The 23,954-nt window shown below is 37.6% G+C and overlaps 1 protein-coding gene across 2 annotated transcripts; it reads right to left on the reverse strand.

Annotated features, from left to right (window-relative positions):
- Positions 1 to 2: 2 nt before the first annotated feature.
- Positions 3 to 23,925, reverse strand: LOC124279407 (protein ARV1-like). Of its 2 annotated transcripts, none has more exons than XM_046715227.1 (7): positions 23,785 to 23,925; positions 11,320 to 11,439; positions 10,095 to 10,260; positions 9,515 to 9,602; positions 2,656 to 2,804; positions 948 to 1,057; positions 3 to 810 (listed from the first exon to the last, which is right to left on the reverse strand). In XM_046715227.1, the coding sequence occupies exons 1-6, from the start codon at positions 23,872 to 23,874 to the stop codon at positions 963 to 965; spliced, it is 708 nt and encodes a 235-aa protein (XP_046571183.1). In that variant the 5' UTR covers positions 23,875 to 23,925; the 3' UTR covers positions 3 to 810; positions 948 to 962. The 2 variants fall into 2 exon arrangements, with proteins under 2 accessions (XP_046571183.1, XP_046571184.1); XM_046715228.1 differs by having other exon boundaries at positions 3 to 792; positions 961 to 1,057; positions 23,785 to 23,924.
- Between the last annotated feature and the right edge of the window lie 29 nt (positions 23,926 to 23,954).

Raw genomic sequence — 23,954 nt, forward strand, 5'->3', positions numbered from 1 at the left:
GCTGAATTTGTGTATTTTAATTTTATTAAAAACTATGTAAAGGTGACCATGGTAACAAGTATGAATAGCACCTATCCACTAGTCTATAGCCCACAAGGATTTCAGCATGTATTCGGTATGTTCTACACAAACACTAAAGGCCAATGAATTATGAGAAAGCTGGGTTTTACATCGTTTTTAGCAAGATTACACCTCCATCACATCAGGGAACAACAGAAATAGGCGTCACATATTATACCCATGTGGGCAATCAAACCCAGGCCTTCGGCGTGATGAGTAAACACATTCACCTCTGGGCTACCCCACTGCCCCTAGAAGGAACTGAACATCATGGGACGTCGTCATATGGAGAAACATGTAGGCCCCAATTCAGCTTCCTAATATGAGACACGTTTACAGAGGCAAACCTTCGTGGACTTCTTGAACAAACTGGTGGTCAGTCATCAAGGCTGGGAGAAATCATGTGACATTTCAGTTTCTGTTTGCTGTGCCTGGAAAGCCATTTCTTTTGAGTGGTCAGACAGGTCCTGACTCTCCACTGTCCAGGTCACATGGACAGACTAGCCCTGACTCCACTGTCCAGGTCACATGGACAGACTAGCCCTGACTCTCCACTGTCCAGGTCACATGGACAGACTAGCCCTGACTCCTCCACTGTCCAGGTCACATGGACAGACTAGCCCTGACTCTCCACTGTCCAGTCCCATTGGAACACAGGTCCAAACTCCACATGGACACACTGGATTGATCCCATTGTCCAGGTCATGGCTTCACTATCCAGGTCACGTGGGAAGACATGTCATGACCCCACTGTCCGGGTCATGTAGGCAGACAGGCCATGACACCCCACTGTCCGGGTCATCAGACAGGCTTCACTATCCAGGTCATGTAGGCAGACGTGCCATGACATCCCACTGTCCGGGTCATGTAGGCAGACAGGCCATGACACCCCACTGTCCGGGTCATGTAGGCAGACAGGCCATGACACCCCACTGCACAGCAGAACCTATGCTGATCACAGTTACAGCCTCCAGTAGACTTGATGCTGGTCCAGTCACTGAAAACAAGTTTTGTTTCATCTTATAAAGGTTAAATTAGCTTCACGTTCACTGTTTCTGTCCAGCATAACACTGTCAGATCTGGTGCAAGCGAACTGTGAGATGTGCTACAAGCTGACCAGAGAACTCACGGCGACCTCCAGGGTATAATAAGCCACTTCATCACAACTTCTATCAAGATTAGTTAGTAATGCTTGGATTGTGATGCCTACTTTCTTCAACACAATGATGACATGAAATATTGTCTTTGGTCTGAGTACATTTTTGCAATGAAGACAGACAGACAAGTGTGAACAGCTGGATAGCATTTCAGTAAGGCAATCAAGGCTATGCAAATTCAAAATATATTATTCAAAATAAGTTAATGACATGACAGATAAAGTCATGTATTAATTAGAAGTTCTTCAACTTCTTTTGAGCAGTGTATTTTGTTCTGTTCAGTTTCTTACAAATTAACAGAAGCATCTGATTACTTAAAGGGAGATAACTCTGCTGATGCTGACAGCAAACACATCAGAAAGAAATTATTTACCACTAAGTTCAAGGGGATTTTTCAAAGTAAACAGGTTATGTATTTGAGATGAGGAATGTTCATGAAACTATGGACACAAACTAAATTCAAGACAAGACTATCAAATTCGGTGAATACTAAAGTACTGTCGGAAATAGAAAAAACCTGTATTTTCTCATTTATCTCTACAATTTATGTAGTTGATATGTGAAAGTGTGAAATATCTGTTAAACTAAGTTCGGCCTAACTACAGTCTCAGTGTTAGAGAGATAGGAAACGGAGAAAAAGGACTTGACTGAGGGGAAAAAGACTTATTTGGAACGGACCATGGCTTTATGCAAATTAGTGTGCGACAATATTGTATTACAAAGGACACTTTTTAAATGCCCTATTTGAAATTAGACGTAGATTCATTATAAACGATAGCTGTAAAAAATAATAACTTTTATGCTGAAACTATTAAGGATGTAGCTACCATGCAGTCTCACTGTCACTATAAAAAGAAACTGATAGGAGGGGTCGTCTCAAAAGCAAAACCTGGGGTCGGGCTGGGGGATAGAGATATCAGCTAAGATAAGATAATCCTTTAGGAGGCAATTATACTGAGGGTATCACGGCGTCGTAACAATTAACAAATAATATAGTACTTGGGTGGTCAGGTATATACTACGCGTTTCATCTTTAGATGAGACACTACATATCTCAACACAAACATGAAAAAAGCACAATATATCTTTGAGACATGACAACTGTGCCTGTAGGCAGCACGTGCATTTCATGCCAGGTGAGTGAACGGTCCGTCGTCATACCTGGCTGAGCGACCTAATTGCCATCTATAGTCTGATCTATTGTTTTCAGCAGCTATTCGATTTTTATAAGTTTTGCCCGATTTTACGAGTAAACATGCTTTTCTGGATATCGTATTACGCATCCCACTGAACGCCCAGTTAGGCCGAAGTGGGTTATTTCGACATTGCTATTTGCAATTGTGTAAATTTAGGGATACAGAGTAACAGCCTAAAAACAGTTTTTTTTCTATTTCCGACAATACTTTACTAAACATTAGACCACCACAAACATACAAACCTCGAAGAGCCTGCACGTAACAGGCCAGGACGTAGGCTCGGCTAAGACTGAGGTAGATGGCGCTGTATGTCTGTCCCCACAACATGACAGGGATCACAAGCACCTTCCCGAAGTTGGACCAGATGAGGGCACGGACGACAAGCTGGATGCTGAATTATACATTGTTAGTTTATGAGATGGTAGAAAGAAAAGGGTACTGAAAGTATACAGGACCTGGCCTCCATGCGATAGAATGATAGTAATAATAAAGCCATTTATACTGCCTGTTATGTCAACACTACAAGGGCCTGCTCCAAGAGCTACACTATCATCACCCCTGTGCCCTATGCGCACACAATATGCATTCTCAGCTTCTTGGGAGTATACAACCCTCTGCTTGTGAGGTGCTAGGTCAACAGTCTCATTACCATCTCATCCTACCAGGTACCCACTCACTGCTGGGAGAACAGAGACATATTCAGAACAGTATAACATTATGTACAGTAGACAACATGTTGTATGTGCTTCAGTGTGGGGCAGCACCAAAGTCCTAGAGACTCCCAGGAGTTGAACAGGGTCACCCATCAAACTACTATCCACAACCAAACTGTTGAACTGTACATGAATATAAAGGCAGTGTTGTAAATAAGGCCCATCTGACCGCCCGAGACGGTCTACATTTACAGCTAGCCAGCCCAATGGTCTGGTAACATTTTTAGATGTTCCATACATCTGAGTAAATTCACCATATTTGGTATGGTTAAATCCATTTTGTGCTGGTAACATTTTGAAGTTACCAACCCTGATGTCTGGCCTGATTTTTGGCTTATTTCCTACACTGATGAAGGGCACATGGTTTGTGTGGTGTTGACTTAATCATTGACAGGAACCGTCAGCCACACTCTCCATAGTTCCAGACTACTAACTATCAGGTATTTTGACAACGAAGACTGGACTAGTCAGACAAGCGCCAATTCCTATCGCTGTTGTTACATGTCTTTTATTTATTTAAAAGGTCACATGCAACCAAAAAACAAACATAATTAAAACACAATTATCACTTATTCATGACATGTAATATACATTGCTGATTATGAAAAAACAAATAAACAAAATTAAAAGCGTACAATCGCAAATCAAAAGTGCAATATTTGGGGGAGCAGGACAAAAGCAACTCGGACAAAAACCACCTGGACAAATGCCACCTAGGACAAATGCCACCTAAGACCAAAGCCACCCAGTTATTTTACCATTACAGAGAGGACAATTACCACCCTTATTGACTTTAATGTTGATTTTGTTGTAAAATTATGTCGACTTTGAAGAATAATTTGGGTTCTTTAATAAAAATATTCACTTTTTATAAAAAAAGTTGATTTTGATTTCATAGTAATGTTGACTTTTTGAAAATTGTTAACGTAAATTGATGTACCGGTAAAATTTGATTGACCTTGAATTTGGTGAGAAGCCTATTATAATAGCACTGTTTTGAAAGTAAGGCTAACTAAGCACATGGGGAGTCTTGGGGAGAGTCAGTCTGAATATTGTATTAAATGGCTTTAACCGGTGTATTTATCAATAGAATACATCCTTTGGTTAACAAGACTACTTAGCCTGTTGGAGTAGCAGTAAGAGGAGATGTTATGATAAGATGTAAGTAAGGAGGATTAATTTTAACGATTGTATGTAAATAACATATACAGAAGAATACTCTACCACCAAAATAAAAATAATCAAATACACTTTACCTGGAGTCCATGGCAACGAAATGGCAGACCAAGCTGCCAAACTTGGACTCCACTCAAAAAAGTATATATAAAAAATACCTTACTCCAAAACAGACCTAACAAATAAAGTTAATAAAATACTAATAAATAAATTCAATTATAACTGGCAAATAATAGGAAAACATTATCCACTCTACCAAAGAGTTCTCTCTTTTTATCAACTTCATTGTTTAACCTTTTATATGTTTATCATTATTCCCTCCATTCAAATTTCCCTTAATACTCAGTTGTTTTTTTGGTAGTAACACCACTCTTTCAAAATCTCTATCCCCCCTCCCCCCCTCATATGTTAAAGATCACATATACCCTAGGGGGTACAAATACATAAATCACTAACTGGCATCGTTATAAATGAAACCCCGTCATTAAAACTACTCATTTCGACCTTTAATTGACTTAAATCGACCTTTTTGACAACGGTGCACAATTCTCACCAGCGAACGAAATTTCAACCAATCAGAGCAGCGCGTCTCTGTGACGTCATATAAGGAATAGATATGAGGGCCGATGCAGAATTCATCTACATTTCAGGGGGTAAATTATCTTGTTTACAGGCTTGTATAAACCTGAAATCGTGACAATTGTTGTGGAAAATGAAAGCTATATGTTCTCACAATCTACTGTCATTTAATTTTGTCTCCTGCTTTGCCTAGTTTCCGAGTTACAACTTGTTTTCATAGACGATTCTGTCAAAATCGCTTGGTGTCGTTAGGCCCAATTTGTATAATGACTGATCCAAATTGATCCCATATCTGTGTTTTTTACCTCGATATTTAATCATGTCATGTAAAAATCTGTTTGTATTCTCAAAACAGTGTCGGCCCATAAGTTTTCACATGCAATACAGCAATTAATACTCCCTTGTTGTAACCCGGTGTGTTAGGTGGTATAAATCTACACATGTTATTTGTCATCATTCACTTGATGGTCAGTTAATGAATTTATAACAGGTATAATTAGTGGTAACACACTTAGATTACCCTGACAAAGGTTCCCATTTGGCATTTCTTGTGTCTGGAGTAAATATTCAACATTATAAACATTGATCAAAGGATTAACCGATAATACGCTGATTGATTAATTACTTTTATCTTACACAGCGGAATTGTCAAAAGGTAGTGTTTATGTATGTAGATTTACTAATCTATACTGAATACACTCTGTTGTGTCGGTGTCTGCGTAAAAACAACGTCCTTCTTTGAAAGGATTAACCGGCAATACATTGATTGATTGCCCATTGTTGGCTAACTAAATTACTGTTTTTAAAGAAAGGCGGACATTATGCAATTATTTGCCAGGTGTGCTATCTTGGGTGACCAATGAGACTATACACCAATACCTGAAAAGATTTATCACTTTTTCGGTATATTAAACTGTTAAAAGACACATCATTTGGAACAGTTTTGTGGATATTGATGGATACATTCCTCGAACAAGGTAATGGCCTGATATTGTTCCTATAACTTTAATCTGTTTTAATTTTAATATTTGCATTTTGTTTTTATTCATTTGTCGTGAAGCATTCAACAGAATCATTGTTTTCGCCCGTGAAGTGTAATGAGACAGACAACATGCACTAGGGTGTGTGTGTGCAATTATGATTCACATTACCAAACTATAAAATGTCTAGATATTACAGTTCTGTTATAAATTAACTATAAGTATCAGCAGATTGTCTGCTTTTTATTTAGTTTCAAAATGCATACAAGTGTGATAATAAACTAATTAGGATTATAAGACCAAATATAAAGACGCATTACTGACTAGTATCTACATACTGGTGAGTGGACATTAACCATGGGAATGTAGCAAGAAATTTATCACGCGCAGTATTGTGACTTCGACCCCCACCTCACTTCCGTGGAAGAAATCGTTATGTTATAAATTGTGTCATGCAAAATCCGTTTGGTTATGATTCCAATACATATTTAACTACGAGTAGAAAGTAGTTTTGATTTTCTAACTTGATGAAAACAAACTATAATCTCATTAATTCTAACAGACTTTACGATTTTCAAAATGGCGGCGCCTATATGTCGGAACATCCGCCAGTCTGAGGATAAATGCTATTTAAGTTTGTTTTCACCGAAAGTTACAAAATCAAAACTACTTTTCTACTGGTAGTAAATATGTATTTTATTGATAATAATAGGATTTTGCATGACATATCTTATAACATAACAATTTCTCTCCTGGCAGCGAGGTGGGTGTCAATATAATACTACTTTACAATATTATTGTTACCGACCACAACCTCACTTCTGAGGAAGAAATCGTTATGTTACAAGTTGTGTCATGGAAAATCTTTATGGTCATCAATCATATACATATTTTACTACAACTAGTAAGTAGTTGTTTTTTTAACTTCCGTGAAGCGATATGAACACAAGTAAGACATCGCTTTCAGGCTTCCATAACGCCGCCGCACTCACAAACATAACCCATTTAGCACGAACTCGCGGGGTCCTGTGGAAATCTGTGCATGGTGACACCATCGCCCGACCCTAGGAGCAATTGACGACAAAACAACGATTCGCATGTCGCCGCTGATGTCGAAATCATCAAAATGATGAGCGTGCTACACACTTTCTATACAACTAACTGAAAATCGTTCCTCATATGACGTCACTGCAGTGCTGTGGTGACAGAGTTACGTAACCTGTCTGTGGTTTCGTTGGCGGGCGAGAGGGAAGCAGGCGACTTTTTGGCCACTTATAATCGCTCGGTATTAATTAACCACAAGTTTTTAAAGAATAAATTTGGTGTTCCGCATAAGACTAACCACAAATCTTTCAATGTAATGGTTAAAAGAGTAACAAAAACCAAAGTTTATTGGTTCTTTAATAAGTGTACTACCCCGTCGCCGAAATATCTTAGCTGTGCGTGCGATGTTAACTATAGCAAATAACTAACAAACTGACCATTTCACTTCCAATATGCACAACCAAGTTGAATATGTTTCATCGCAGAAAGGAGTATGAAAGCAATGTTAATAAAAGTGTGAATGAAAAATGAAAAAAGATGAGAATGAAAGCAATAATGAAAGTGTGTAAATGAAAATGAATTATCATGCAAATACATCTGGGAAACATGATATTGTGTTGGTGTTTTATGTTTCTATTTGGGTGGCATTTGTCCTAGGTGGCATTTGTCCTAGGTGGCTTTTGTCTGGGTGGCTTTTGTCCTGGGTGGCATTTGTCTGGGTGGCTTTTGTCTGGGTGGCATTTGTCCTAGGTGGCATTTGTCCTGGGTGACATTTGTCCTAGGTGGCTTTTGTCTGGGTGGCATTTGTCCTAGGTGACTTTTGTCTGGGTGGCATTTGTCCTAGGTGGCATTTGTCCTAGGTGGCATTTGTCCTAGGTGGCATTTGTCCTAGGTGGCTTTTGTCTGGGTGGCTTTTGTCTGGGTGGCATTTGTCCTAGGTGGCATTTGTCTGGGTGGCATTTGTCTGGGTGGCATTTGTCCTAGGTGGCATTTGTCCTAGGTGGCTTTTGTCTGGGTGGCATTTGTCCTAGGTGGCATTTGTCTGGGTGGCATTTGTCTGGGTGGCATTTGTCCTAGGTGGCATTTGTCTGGGTGGCATTTGTCTGGGTGGCATTTGTCCTAGGTGGCATTTGTCCTAGGTGGCTTTTGTCTGGGTGGCATTTGTCCTAGGTGGCATTTGTCTAGGTGGCATTTGTCTGGGTGGCATTTGTCCTAGGTGACATTTGTCCTAGGTGGCATTTGTCTGGGTGGCATTTGTCTGGGTGGCATTTGTCTGGGTGGCATTTGTCTGGGTGGCATTTGTCCTAGGTGACATTTGTCCTAGGTGGCATTTGTCTGGGTGGCATTTGTCTGGGTGGCATTTGTCTGGGTGGCATTTGTCCTAGGTGGCATTTGTCTGGGTGGCATTTGTCCTAGGTGGCTTTAGTCCGGGTGGCTTTTGTCCGGGTGGTTTTTGTCTGGGTGGTTTTTGTCTGTGGGTGTGCACTCAAGTGTAACGAAGGTTCATTGGCTGGTTCATTTGCCGATGCCCTCGCGGCTCATTGTTTGTGTGTTGGGTTTTGTAAATACATGCTCATTTTTTCTGCATTTGCATTCGATCCAATCAACAAATGCTGAGATGGTGAACTACTGTGTGGCAGGAAACTGTCGTTCGTTCAAGTTCAAAGCAGGACTTTAAATGGACAATCTGAGTTTGCACCGGTTTCCGTCCAATCCAGTCAACCGAGAAAAATGCATGCCGTTTGTTTGCAACCCACAGACATAATAACATGTCATGTGTACAAGTATCACACCTGCCTGTCTGTGTAACTACATAATGTGACAGAGACAGAACTCAGGTGCACGAGCCATAAATCAATGTATTTTGTTTATGGTGTATAGTCTGATACGTTTCAAGTTCAAATTGCATGTGGTCAGTGATTGAAGTTGTGTATTGCATATGGTCATTAGCAGACAGGCAGGCAGACACATAGGTGTCAATAAAACAGACACTGAGATTTGTCTGTGACAGAGACTGCGTATCACAATCAACATATTTTTCTATGTTTCCATAGACATGTATTAAAACCTTTCAGTTTTCAAGCTGAGCAATTTTAAGCAAAGAAATTAGTATTTCTAATGCTACACTTTCTTGAAAACCTGGTTTGCAAATCTGCCAACCCCCAAAAAGCAAGATGTGAAAACATTTAAGAAAAAGTATGGGACCAGTGTATTTATATTACTGCAGACCAAAGATGCTTGTAATCACAAGAAACATCTTTTGTTCTCCAACTTCGACCACAGCGAAAATCATTGCACGCATTACTTGCTGTGTTTTTACAAGTCGCCTTCCCGGTTCAAGCTGCGCGAACCTAATCACAGTGAGTGCGCATGCTCTATGGGCGCAGCGTCACAGCTGTTGAAACCACTTTTCATCCCAGCGCTGGGGTGAATTTAGTGAATCTTTTGAACTCCGATTTCGCTGGGGTTTTTTCATCGCATTATTTTTCAATTTTATAAGTTGAATTTGCATTTTTGATAATTTGTGACTGTAAATCCATACCGAAAGGTATCATAATCTGCAAAGTTGTGTTTTGCGTTGCATGTGACCTTTAATAATTGGAACCTACTTGAGTTGTGGATGTTGCGGTCCACCTCCTCTCTTTCTCTGAAGAATGAACAACACTGTCACAACTGCCATGAGAAATATCATTAGCTCTGAAAATAAGATAATAAAAAACAAAATGAATCCCAAACCTAAATGAGAGTAACACTTACAAGGGACATCTTCTATCACTAATGCAATTAGTATCAATTATGTCAGTAATGACAGTACACTCTTAAACTGAAAAATTCCATTCCATTCACAGTGAATCTCACACAGCAAGTGTGTGAGTGTGTGAAGTATTTCAACACTTCTAGTAATGACCACGCAGCATGACACTTGGTACCAATATATGGGAATTGGCCTCTACATGAACCCAACCCAGCCACTCCCCTACCCTTCCCCACTGACCCTGTATGACAATACTGATAGTCCGTACGACAAGCATCACTTGGTATTTACAGCCCTTGAATTCCCCTAGTCTAACAACCACTCTGAGGATCAGGTTTCTAAAGTCTTGCCTTAAAAAGTGGATTTCGAAGCCGGCTATCACCCAATTCCTTGAGGCTAGGGAATTATCCTTGAACAATAAGCACCACACATACCTCCTGCAGACACAGCGTAGTTGTAGTACAAGTTCCATTCTAGAGCTGAGTAGAAGACATAGTCTGGCTTGATGGGGCCGGCCATGGGGACTTTCGCATACCGATCCTGGAGCAGCCGGATGAACGCCTCACACAGGAGGATCACCAGCGTAAACTTCCATATCGCCTGTGTAGAGAGAGTTTAGATATCATGATCTGGTGTTCTTGCAAATTCTTGACTAAATGACTGTATTAGAGAAAATGTGCCACAACACACTGACATTTCCTATAAGAAATGATCACTATGAGTTGTATGGGAACCACTGATGATATCCCTTTCTGGATCCAATACAGTGAACCAATTTCATTCACAGTCCCAAGTGTGATTAAAGCCATGGAGAAGATATTCATATGTATCCAGTGATTGAGGTGGGTTTAATGCTGCTTTGAACATATGTAATAACGTTAGGCCTAAAAAAATTTGTTGTGGTTACGATTACCTGACCAACCCTTGAATTCTGGTGAGGACACTATCATTTTTAGGCGGTATGAATAAAATAAGCTTTCAGATACCATTGTTTTTTCCCATCACTTACGGACATCGGTGACTCTGATAGAGAAAGTTGACATGATGGCCGCAAGCTTGGTTGAATAAACAATTACACATTGATAAATGTGTTATTAGTTTGTACTTTACTTCTAAAAAAATGTATTAAAAAATAAATAAAAAATTCTACCTACCTACCGTAAATTTCAAAGAGTTGTAATCGGAACCACAACATTTCTTTTATTTGGCCTTATGGCATTTCTCAGACAGGCTGGTTCCAGGTTGTCTATGGGCTTTGATATCTTTATGATACAAGCAGATTATTTTGAAACCTCTTCTCATGAACACCTGAGCTGGCAATGCTCTCATGCCTAACAAGTTGCAGTGTAGAACAACTTACATGCTGATATTTGGTTGGGTCAGTCTACGATAAGGAAACAAACATACATTTGTGAAGCTCTTTCAAACTATCACTGAAAAAGAATTTTACACACATTTTGTGGACCCTGTGTTACAGTAAGTCTGGGGTTATTCTGCATTTAGTAATATTGCAGCAATGTCACACTGTAGGAAAACCAGATTTTGCTTTACACATTGTACTCATGTAGGGGATCAAACTTGTATCTCTGGTATTGGCAACGAACGCGTTAACCATGTAACTATCCTACAACCCCTTAAATGTTAACAAAGTGTACCCACTGTCTGCACTGTATTGATGAGGATGTGTCTGAAGGCAGGCAGTTTCAGCAGCAAAGCATCCAGGTAGATAATGACAGGTTCATACTCTATATACTTGTCCACGACTTCATCACAGCTGCTCTGAAAAATAACAAGAGTCATCAGAAGATGACAAATCCCCCCGGCCCCCACAAATTTGAAAGAACAAATCATCTGACAGTTACTTAAAGGCCAACCTGATTTTTTGGACTAAGTCCAAATCGTTTCCATAGAAATCAGGAAAAGTATAAATGCCCAAAATCTGCAAGTCTTGAAGAAAGATATTGAACGGTTTTTGAGTTGTGCTACGGAAATGAAGCCCACCCCTCGCTTTTCAAACTAAGTCCAAAACATTTCATGAAACCAAGAAAAATAAAAATGACAAAAATCTGCACATAGCAAGAGGCACCACTTTAGGTTCTGTTTGATATAATGCTAAGTTCTGTTGAAAGATATTGAAAAGTTTTCGAGTTGTGCTCAGGAAACGAAGCCCATCACTCCTTTTTGAGACTTAGTCCAACACGTTTCCATGGAAACCGAGAAAAATAAAAATGATAAAAATCAGTAAATAACAAAAGGCACCACTTTGGAATCTTCCTCATATATCTGCCGAGTTTTACTGAATGATATTGAACGGAGTTTGAGTTGTGCCCCGGAAACAAAGCCCACCTCTCCCTTTTGAGACTAAGACCAAATCGTTTCCATGGAAACCAAGAAAAATAAAATGACAAAAATCTGTAAATAGCAAAAGGCAAAAGGCATCACTGAAGGTTCGGTTTGGTATATATGCCAATTTTTGTTAAAAATTATTGAACGGTTTTTGAGTTATGCTCCGGAAACCAAATGATTATGGACGGACAGACGGACGGATGAGGCGTCGACTATATCACATCGCATTACATGCCAGGGGGATAAAAACTAACATACAGATCTTTGAAGTGGCATTTGAGGTATTAGCCCAATTAAAGAAATTATAGCGGACACTGAATGGTAGAAGGTGGGCAGCAACAGTTGTTTTCGTTCCCATTCTACACACAGATTGTGATATATATATTACCAACATAAGTTCAGGCTCTTGACCAAATGCAAAATATTTCATTCCTTACACATAACAATTGAGAAACAAGAAGACAAAGTCATCAATATCCCCAGCAATGGCAAAATACTCTTCATGATTATGTCTACGAGTTATGATTATGTCAAATATTTAGGTGTGTATATAGAAAAGTGGAAGGAGAGTATTGAAAGGTTTTTAAAGTTCTGCTCCAGAAAGCAGCACTATCACCAATTTCAGGCTAAGTCAAACTTGTTGCCATGGAAATGCCAAAAATACTTTATTCAGAATTCCAAAACTACCAAAAGGCACCAGTACACCATCAGATCAATCTATGTGCCAAGTTTGGTGAAGAAACATTGAACGGTTTTAGAGTTCAGCTCCGGAAAAGAGCACTACCACCAATTTCAGTCTAAGTCAAACTTGTTGCCATTGAAACGCCAAAAATATTTAATTCAGAATTCCAAAACTACCAAAAGGCACCAGTACACCACCAGATCAATGTATGTGCCAAGTTTGGTGAAGAAATATTGAACGGTTTTAGAGTTCTGCTCCGGAAAAGACAAATGTGCACGGATGGACGGACGAGCCATGATGGTCCTCTCGTGCATGCCAACAACTCTACAAGGCTTGTCGCATTGTGTGTAACTCTCAACTGTTTGTGAAAACCGTGCACTGTGTTCTTTGTTATCTCCTTATACCTTTACAAGAATTCATACGACTGAACTTCATGGAGCACAACTGGGTAACGACTATATAACAATAATCCCTATTGAAGATAAGCAATCGGAAGACTATTGCTATGGATATTTATCAATATATACTATCTTCACAGCTCTCATGAGCAGTTTGTTTATATGTCTATTTTTAGACCCATGTGGGTCCGCGCGATCATGTGACTATTGTTGACATTCGCTACCTCACTGATAGTGACAATGCATTTGGTGTCACCTTCTAATGAAACAACATCTATTACACACAAATATCTCTATCAGTTTTAAGACTATTTTTCTGAATCCTGTATTTTTATATGACTGCCATTTGAGGATGTCAATGATATGCTTTATAGCCAAGATGAGTAATACGGTCACTGATCACGTGCTTTGTACCTAATCATGTGACTAGTGTTGACATTCGCTACACTGATAGTGACAATGCATTTGAAGTCTCCGCTTAAAGAAACAGCATGTATTACATTTAAATATCGCTACCACTATTAAGATTTTTTCTGATCGTGGGTATTCATATATGATTACCACTTGAGGATGTGAATGATATATGCTTTTTACCGCATGTGTAACACGGTCACTGATCACGTGATTTGCACTGAATTACCGAGGCGTGAGGGACAAGCAAGTATGTTACCAGTTCACGACTGCCTGTTTGCAGTATGGTCTCCAGACCCCATAACGGAGTTTGTAGCATATAAATATATGTATCGAAGAACAAAACATTCCTGCTGACAATAATTCTTGTATACTGAACGATTTATTAATGTCAAATACTTTCGATACTGTTATCGAACTGACCAGAATCGAGTTACCTCCCTTATTTGACCTAGTCTTAAGACACCTCTTGTACACAGATCTCTTGTATACATACATTTCTCTATAGAATTTATACCAGATGTTATGAAGATAGTGACACAGCCGCCATTTCCTCAATACTTATTTACTAGAGGATGGATTTGACTTGTGGTAACGCCTTTTTCAGCTTTTATGTTCTCAGATTTCTTTTATTATCTTGTTTTCTCCAAAAAGATAAACATTCATATCAGTAGGCATTTGAGTTATAATACCAGTACACACATTATGAAGCAATATGGGTGATAAGATAAGAATAGCTTCAGCCAATTGTAGAGGCCTGGCAGAAAAGAGAAAACGTAAAGAAATATTGAACCTTTGGCGAAAAGAAAGTTTTCAATTATATGCCTGCAAGATATTCATATTTCCAAGGAAGATGAAACTACTATGAGAAATGAATGGGGTCTTCAAAGCATTATAGCACCATATAAATCAAATGCAAGAGGGGTCGCTATTTTATTTAGCAATAATTTGGAAGTAAGTATCCACAAATTCATGACTGACAACAGTGGAAACTATATAATAGCAGATGTAACTATAGAAGGAATAAGAATCACATTGACTAATATATATGGTCCTAATCAAGATCAACCTGATTTTTATAATGCATTATTTCATAAAATTGATGAATTTGAAAATGAATCTCTCATAATATGTGGAGACTGGAACTTAGTTCTTAATCCTTCCATAGACTTAGAAAATTATAAAAATATCAATAATCCAAAAGCAAGAAAAGTAGTGCTAGATAATATAGAAAAGTATGATTTGACAGACATTTGGAGGAGAGAAATTATGATGTAAAGAAATACACATGGTGGAAAAACCCCTAAACAACAGTCCAGACTTGATTTCTTTTTAGTTTCTCAAGATTTAGCAAACATGACAACTGACTGTTTAATACTTCCAGGATATAAATCTGATCATTCAGCAATTACCATGTCTTTTCTAATCAACTTAATAAGGAAATCGAGGTGGAGGATACTGAAACTAAACACATCATTACTTTATAACCAAGAATATGTAAACATAGTCAAGGATATGCTTTTTGAAACAAAATTAGAATATTGTAACTGCACTGAGGATGAACTAGGTGATATTGAAGATTCTAAACTACAACTTAATATAAGTGACACTTTGTTCTTAGAAACATTTTTAATGAAAGTGAGGGGGAAAACAATATCATTCTCTTCCTACTTAAAGGTCACATAAACCCTAGGGGGTACAAATACATAAATCACTAACTGGCATCGTTATAAATGAAACCCCGCCATTAAAACTACTCATTTCGACCTTTAAGTGACTTAAATCGACCTTTTTGACAACAGTGCACTATTCTCACCCGCGAACGAAATTTCAACCAATCAGAGCGGCGCGCCTCTGTGACATCATATGAGGAATAGCTTTGAGGGCCGATGCAGAATTCATCTACATTTTAGGGGTTAAATTATCTTGTTTACAGGCTTGTATAAACCTGAAATCGTGACAATTGTTGTGGAAAATGAAAGCTATATGTTCTCACAACCTACTGTCATTTAATTTTGTCCACTGCTTTGCCTAGTTTCCGAGTTACAACTTGTTTTCATAGACGATTCTGTCAAAATCGATTGGTGTCGTTAGGCCCTATTTGTATAATGACTGATCCAAATTGATCCCATTTCTGTGTTTTTACCGATATTTAATCATGTCATGTAAAAATCTGTTTGTATTCTCAAAACAGTGTCGGCCTATAAGTTTTCACATGCAATACAGCAATTAATACTCCCTTGTTGTAACCCGTGTTAGGTGGTATAAACCTACACATGTTATTTGTCATCATTCACTTGATGGTCAGTTAATGAATTTATAACAGGTATAATTAGTGGTAACACACTTAGATTACCCGACAAAGGTTCCCATTTGGCATTTCTTCTGTCTGGAGTAAATATTCAACATTATAAACATCGATCAAAGGATTAACCGATAATACGCTGATTGATTAATTACTTTTATCTTACACAGCGGAATTGTCAAAAGGTAGTGTTTATGTATGTAGATTTACTAATCTATACTGAATACACTCTGTCGTGTCGGTGTCTGCGTAAAAACAACGTCCTTCTTTCAAAGGATTAACCGGCAATACATTGATTGATTGCCCATTATTGGCTAACTAAATAACTGTTTTTAAAGTAAGGCGGACATTATGCAATTAGTTGCCAGGTGTGCTATCTTGGGTGACCACTGAGACTATACACCAATCCCTGAAAAGATTGATCACTTTTTCGTATATTAAACTGTTAAAAGACACATCATTTGGAACAGTTTTGTGGATATTGATGGATACATTCCTCGAACAAGGTAATGGCCTGATATTGTTTCTATAACTTTAATCTGTTTTAATTTTAATATTTGCATTTTGTTTTTATTCATTTGTCGTAGCATTCAACAGAATCATTGTTTTCGCCGTGAAGTGTAATGAGACAGACAACATGCACTAGGGTGTCTGTGCGAATTATGATTCACATTGGCAAACTATAAAATGTCTAGATATTACAGTTCTGTTATAAATTCACTATAAGTATCAGCAGATCGTCTGCTTTTTATTTAGTTTCAAAATGCATACAAGTATGATAATAAACTAATTAGGATTATAAGACCAAATATAAAGACATTACATTGACTAGTATCTACATACTGGTGAGTGGGCACTGACCATGGGAATGTAGCAAGAAATTTATCGCGTAGTATTGTGACTTTGACCCCCACCTCGCTTCCGTGGAAGAAATCGTTATGTTATAAGTTGTGTCATGCAAAAATCCGTTTGGTTATGATTCCAATACATATTTAACTACGAGTAGAAAGTAGTCTTGATTTTCTAACTTGATGAAAACAAACTATAATCTCATTAATTCTAACAGATTTTATATTTTTAAAATGTATGTTTCCTCGTCGGGAACATCCGCCAGTCTGAGAATAAATGGTATTTAGGTTTGTTTTCACCGAAAGTTACAAAATCAAAACTACTTTCTACTGGTAGTAAAATATGTATTTTATTGATGGCCAATAGGATTTTGCATGACATAGCGGTAACATAACAATTTCTCTCGTGGCAGCGAGGTGGGTGTCAATATAATACTACTTACAATATTATTGTTACTTCGACCACAACCTCACTTCCGAGGAAGAAATCGTTATGTTACAAGTTGTGTCATAGAAAATCTTTATGGTCATCAATCATATGCATATTTTACTACAACTAGTAAGTAGTTTTGATTCTTTAACTTCCGTGAAGCGATCTGAACACAAGTAAGATATCGTTTCAGGCTTCCACATCGCCGCTCGCCGCCTCACAAACATAACCCATTTAGCACGAACTTAACCGCGGGTCCGTGGAAATCTGTGCATGGGGACACCATCGCCCGACCCCTAGGAGCAATTGACGACAAAGCAACGATTCGGGCATGTCGTCGTTGATGTCGAGAAATCATCAAAATGATGAGCATGCTACACACTTTCTATACAACTAACTGAAAATCGCTCCTCATATGACGCCACTGCAGTGCTCTGGCGACAGAGTTACGTAACCTGTCTGTGGTTTCGTTGGTGGGCGAGAGGGAAGCAGGCGACTTTTGGCCACTTTTAATCGCCGGGTATTAATTAACCACAAGTTTTTAAAGAATAAATTTGGTGTTCCGCATAAGACTAACCACAAATCTTTCATATGTAATGGTTAAAAGAGTAACAAAAAACAAAGTTTATTGGTTCTTTAAAAAAAATCAAAACTGAAAAAAGCAAAAATTTAGAAGGAAAAATTTTGGCAATGGAAGAAGTAATCAGAGAAAATTTCCAAACCATATGTGAAACTAAACTTTCTGAACTATCCAAATGTAAATTAGAGTTTGAAAAATTAAAAGAAGATGAAATAAGAGGTATACAGATAAGAAATAGAATTCAGTGGTACGAGGAAGGAGAAAAACCAACCAACTATTTCTGTCATCTCGAAAATAGAAATTATACCAGTAAACTTATGAATAGTGTTCTCAATGACAAAGGGGAAGTAATATCAGATGGTAAGGCTATATTAAATGAACAAAGGCAATTTTATGAAAATCTATACTCATCAGGTGGTAAAATAACAGATAAACATATTAATATATTTGATGATATTATTACACCCAAACTGCACACTGTACAGGCTGAAAATCTTGAGGGTGATATTACTATAGATGAAGTAACACGAGCCGTTAAATCAATGAAAAATAACAAAAGCCCAGGAGTAGATGGTTTCCCAATAGAATTTTTTAAATTTTTCTGGAAAGATCTTCATATTTGGGTTTGTAGATATATATCAGAAGCATTCAGGCAAAATATGTTAAGTCCAACAATAAACAGAAAATCCATCACATGTATCCCAAAAGCTAACAAAAATAGACAGTTGTTAAAAACTGGCTTCAATTTCCTACTGAATTCTTTTGTATAAAATACTCAGCACATGTATAGCCAATAGAATTAAAAACAACATTGAATACTCTTATTCATGAAACCTCAGACAGGTTTTATACCTGGAAGGTGTATTAGCGAGAACATTAGATTATTATAATGACATTATGTTTTGAAGCAAAAGTACAAGATAAAAAGGGACTCTTGTTGCTTATTGACTTTGAAAAGCTTTTGACACTGTCTCTAAAGAATTTATAATTTTAACAATTGGAAAGTTTGGCTTTGGACCCAATATGGAAAAATGGATCAAAATATTAATCAATAATGCTACATCATGTGTTATACAGAATGGTCATTTATCTCAATTTTTTGACAATGAAAGGGGCTGTAGACAAGGGGACCTAGTCTCCCTATATATTCATCTTAGTGGCTGAAATATTAGGAATAATGATCCGTAACAACGCTGCAATAAAAGGAATTACATTGAATAACACTGAACATAAAATTGGACAGCAATGCATAGATGATACTGAATTATTTCGATGGTATGCTAAGAAAGTTTAAAATGGGCAGCAACTGACACTCTCAATAATTTCTACAAAATGTCTGGTTTAAGAATAAATATAGATAAAACGAAAGCAGTGTGGATAGGCTCAATGGCAGGTAGTAGCATGATTTTTATGCCAGGACCTTAAGCTTGATTGGCATAATGAGGACTTTGATATTCTAGGAATAAGACTTAATCCTAATTTAAATAACCTTTGGGTAATTAATACAAGAAAAGACTAGAAATTATTAATAGAACTCTAGGGAATTGGAGGAAAAGAAAGTTGACATTAATAGGGAAAATAACTGTTATTAAAACTTTAGCACTTTCATCATTGGTGCATATATTCACCTCAATTCCCAAATCCTCCAAAGGAATTCATTGACAAATTAAACAATATATTTTATAAATTCATCTGGAATGATAAGCGGGGATAAGATAAAGCTTAACGACACTTATTAGAAAATATGAAGAGGGGGACTCAGAATGGTTAATGTACAGGTATTCATAAACTCTTTAAAACTGTCAGTTTTACATAAATATCTTCAAAATAATAGCAATTCTATCCCTAGTATCTTTCCATTTAAAGATATATTTCTGCTTGGAGCCAATATTGAAAACTATGTCAGTATTATAAATCCCTATTGGAAAGATGTATTGGCTGCATGGGAATATTCTATAAAACACATCAAACTGATTTTACAGATATTGATCAAATCTTATCTCAACCCCTTTGGTTCAATCACCAATTCCAAAATAGTAATTTCATTATAAGACATTGGCATCTCAAAGGTATTCACTTCTATAAGAGACTTGTGTAATGATCAAGGTATTTTGCCATTTAGTGAACTTAAGAAAACTTACAAAATTAAAGGCACAATTCTTGACTATTACCAGGTTCTTTCCAATATACCCAGAAATGGAAAAGAAACTATAAGAAAGAATTTATTGATTGTTCATAATCATTATCTTAACACATCACTGATAGATTTACTTTCAGCACCAAAGAGATCCAGATATTTCTATGACAAACTTATAACTACTGAAAACCTACCATCAACATGTGAAAAATGGCAAAATATCTTTGATATTGCAATTCCATGGCAAGATATTTTAGAAAATATAGAAGATGTACAAAAAAGATACCAAATTGATTGACTTCCAGTTTAAATTTATCCACAATATTGTCTACACAAAGAAAGAATTATTGAGAATGAAATTAGTAGATGATGAACTTTGCTCATTTTGTAATTTAATGTCAGAAAATTTGATACATGTTTATTGGGAATGTGAATGTGTGAAAACGTTCTGGCTGAAAGTGAAAGAATATATTGAAGATAAATCATCAGAAACTTTTACCCTTACAAAATATACAGTCTTAATTGGCGGATATAATAACGACCTTATGAATCACATACTTCTTGCCAGTAAAAAATATATCCATATATCAAGTATTAAAAAAAATAAATTATCACTGGATACATTTGTAAAAATATTGAGTGATATTTTCAAGACAGAAAAGTTTATTGCCAGTAAGAATCAAAACATATTACAATTTGACAGAAAATGGTCATCTCTACTGCACACATTCCCAGCCTAATGAAGATCCCAATATGTGTAATGCCAACCCATATGAATTTCTTTCCTACGGTGTACAAGTGTTGTTGCATCATGTGCTTTGTATACATGTATCTACTGATTTTGAATGAATAAAAAAAAAATATTAAAAAAAAAAAAAAAAAAAAAAAAAAAAAAAAAAAAAAAAACTCTACAAGGCACGAGACAACCGGATATTCACCGTTCTTTCTTATGTTCGGAAGACAGCCAAGACTCCCTGTAGACCTAGCATTTGGACTAGATATTGAACCAAGCAAGGCCAAGTCTCTGTTGGAATACACTAAGTCCCTGAAAGATCGACTGAAACAGGCATATGAACTCGCTGCTGAAGCTGCCACCAAGTCTCAAGCAAGACAGATGGCTAACTATGACATCAAAGCCAGAGCTGCCATGTTGGACATTGGAGATCGGGTGCTTGTTAAGATCGTCGCATTTGATGGGAAACACAAGATCGCTGACAAGTGGGAAAAGGATGTATATGTGATTCTTCATCAGCCTGATCCTGCGATACCTGTTTGTAGTAGGGAAGGAGAGAGACGATGGGAAACGGAGGACCCTCCACAGGAATTTACTTCTTCCCATAGGATCTCTGCCACAAGCAGTCCCAGGTGTACCCGTCCCAATTCCAAGGCCTCGGAAATCCAAGACGCCAGTTGCTCCATCTGGATCATCAACCCAGGAACAGGAGGACTTGGGTCAGGATCAAGAGGACGACTCAGAAGATGAAATTTGTTTTGTGCCCGTGACCTCATCAGAACCCTCAGTTTCAGCTGGTGTACCGGCTGATAGGCCACCTGAGAGTAAGGCTGAAGTTGTGACAAATGCCGCTCTGCATGAGGATCACAGGGATGAAGAGCCAGTGAGAGCCAGAGAGATGTTGATGGTGATGAAGTTGGAGATATCCCAGGTGATGAAGCGGTTTCTGCACCAGAAGACATGCAGATAGAAGCTGAAGTTCTGGGATCATCTGTATCACCTGTCAACTTATCAGAGGATGTTCATGCTTCTGCACAAGAGGATGTGCAGACGGAAGTGGAAACTTCTGAGCCACCACCAACAAGAACCCCACCCGAAGATAGACCTCGGCGGAGGATACTACCTACCCCACCACTAAGGAGGTCACAGAGGGAACGGCAGAAACCATCGTGGCAGACTAGTGGCAAATATGTGATGGCAGCTCGAACAACACCAAAGCCGGACTGGATCTTGAGAGCAGACTACCTTAGTTCTCTCATAGCTACAGGAGTGGTATCCAGTAAATGTGATAAGGCATCGGATGTTCTTTTAGATCTTGTGGCCGGGAAGTTGTCATGACGAGGACGTCATTTGTCGTAGGGGGGAAGTGTGTAGCAGTGTCATATTTTACATTTTATTTATTTATTTGTGTAAATACGGTATCATTTTTAAACAGTTTGGTTGTGGTAGTTTTATTGGATTAGGTTTTTATTAGAATATGTTTGGTATTTGTCTCCAGCTTGATTACCCCAAGCTGGACTGGGCTCCTATTGTATTATTGTGGGAGAGCAGGGTGTTCTTTTGTTCTTAACTCAGAGGGCAAGCTATTCCTTGATCTCTGATTGGTCAGTTTTATGTTGTATGTTTTCTTCTTCACTAACATCAGCACATTTTAGTCAGTCTACCACGTACAGCTGCACAAGAAAGGCACCTCAAACATATGACGTGACAATTTGACAGACGTCTGGTTTCCGCTCCTTTTTCGTCTACAAGTTCCCTCTGTTCAAGGTTAGTTAACTTAATTATAAACATATTATGTAGGATGCAATATCTGTTAAATATAGTTATATTATAAACATTATTCTTGCTTAGGTTATAATATTAAATGTGTGATGTGAAGCTATGTATGAATGTGTTTTAAGAATATATTGTAAGTCAAATATTGTGTGTTTATAGGCATGATTTTCATGTTTACTGCATCAGCATTTTCATTATAAGTTTATAGGTAATGATTGTAATCTTTTATGAGGTCAGGTGAAACATAAGCATGTGTGCCTGCTTAGCGGCCATCTTTGTCGGCCATGTTGTCTACTTGATGGTACATGTAATGTCTGTGCCACTTGAGATACCATATTATTTTAACAACTGTTTATTGTCTATATTTATAAGAATATCACAGTACAGATAATGTTGTGCTGTAAGGTATACGTATATATTTATTATGTAGGTTTGTTTTATAGAGTGATATGTTTCATGATGATATAAAATCAGGTTAGTGTAATATACTTAATTGTGTGTTATATTACTTATAGATGGACATGCTGTTTCACTAAGGTGGACAATGTTATATCACCAGAGTACCATATATTTGGTAGGTATTTGATCCTTTTAATGTGTTTATATGTCATGTATATATCATTGCCACAGATATGTGTTCCCTATCATGATTGATATTGTCATATTTTGCTGCTCATATATTTTTCTTAGTACTATATATATAATCCTTTTCTGTGAACTGCATTTGTGTATTATCTATACTGTCTTGGAATTGATGCAGTTCAAGTATTTTGCATTACAATGAACATATTGTGATAGGTATATATGACCATTATCAGTAATTGTAACTTTTATGTGTAATCTACCATACGTATTAGTACAGATGTGATATGGATGTTTTATTGATTATTGTTATTATGTTACAGGGTGAAAACAAAACCAACTATATATATTTGATAAATAAAGTAGTAGCACAAGTCACACCCCAGCAGGCGTTGGTCTTCATTGAACAAAACCACACCTTACCCTGCTACAAGCGCAAGGAGTTAGTGCATGGCGGATCTAGTAGGGTCTACATATCCATATTTTTAATACATGTATGTATTGTTGAAGGACCGTTTCCTGTGCCAATGTACGGATAGGATAAGTCTTGAGAATACATTACTTACATTTTACCCTGTGTCTCATATGGCTACTGTTATTAAAGAATATTGATTCTTCAACTAGCATAAATATCAGATGGTATTAATATGCAGTCGCAAGCTTGTAATGCGTTGGATTGAGTGTACATATTTATTTTAGCAGATGTCACTACAACCCACAAATCAAAGTTACACGAATGTTTGTAACTGCTGGTTCAGTCTGTGTACAAAGTACCAGCAGCAGCCACTGTCACACTCAATGGCACCGATCACTGTCTCTGACAAAAAGTGAAAACGATGACACACTTGTCGAGATACACGAAAGCTTATGTGATTATACCAGTATGTGATACTTACACAATGACTTATTTTGATTATCCCTCCCTTAAAGTCGCGATATAATTCGTCTGCTGGCTTTCCACAACTTATACACTGAAACTTGTTCATGTTGGGTACACTATTGAAGGGAGGTCACTCCAATATCTCGTACCGGAAGTTAGAAGTTCTGAACTCCGCACAGAGACGTG

The sequence above is a fragment of the Haliotis rubra genome, unplaced genomic scaffold, assembly GCF_003918875.1.
Source record: "Haliotis rubra isolate DU_JTF1 unplaced genomic scaffold, ASM391887v1 Scf25, whole genome shotgun sequence".
Taxonomy (NCBI): Eukaryota; Metazoa; Mollusca; class Gastropoda; order Lepetellida; family Haliotidae; genus Haliotis; species Haliotis rubra.

Coding starts and splice junctions, on each gene's coding strand:
- LOC124279407 (XM_046715227.1), bottom strand. CDS start 23,874: ATGAACAAGTTTCAGTGTATAAGTTGTGGAAAGCCAGCAGACGAATTA. Junction 11,440..23,784: donor TAATCAAAATAAGTCATTGT/GTAAGTATCACA, acceptor GTTATTTTTCAG/AGCAGCTGTGATGAAGTCGT. Junction 10,261..11,319: donor TCATCAATACAGTGCAGACA/GTGGGTACACTT, acceptor CTCTCTACACAG/GCGATATGGAAGTTTACGCT.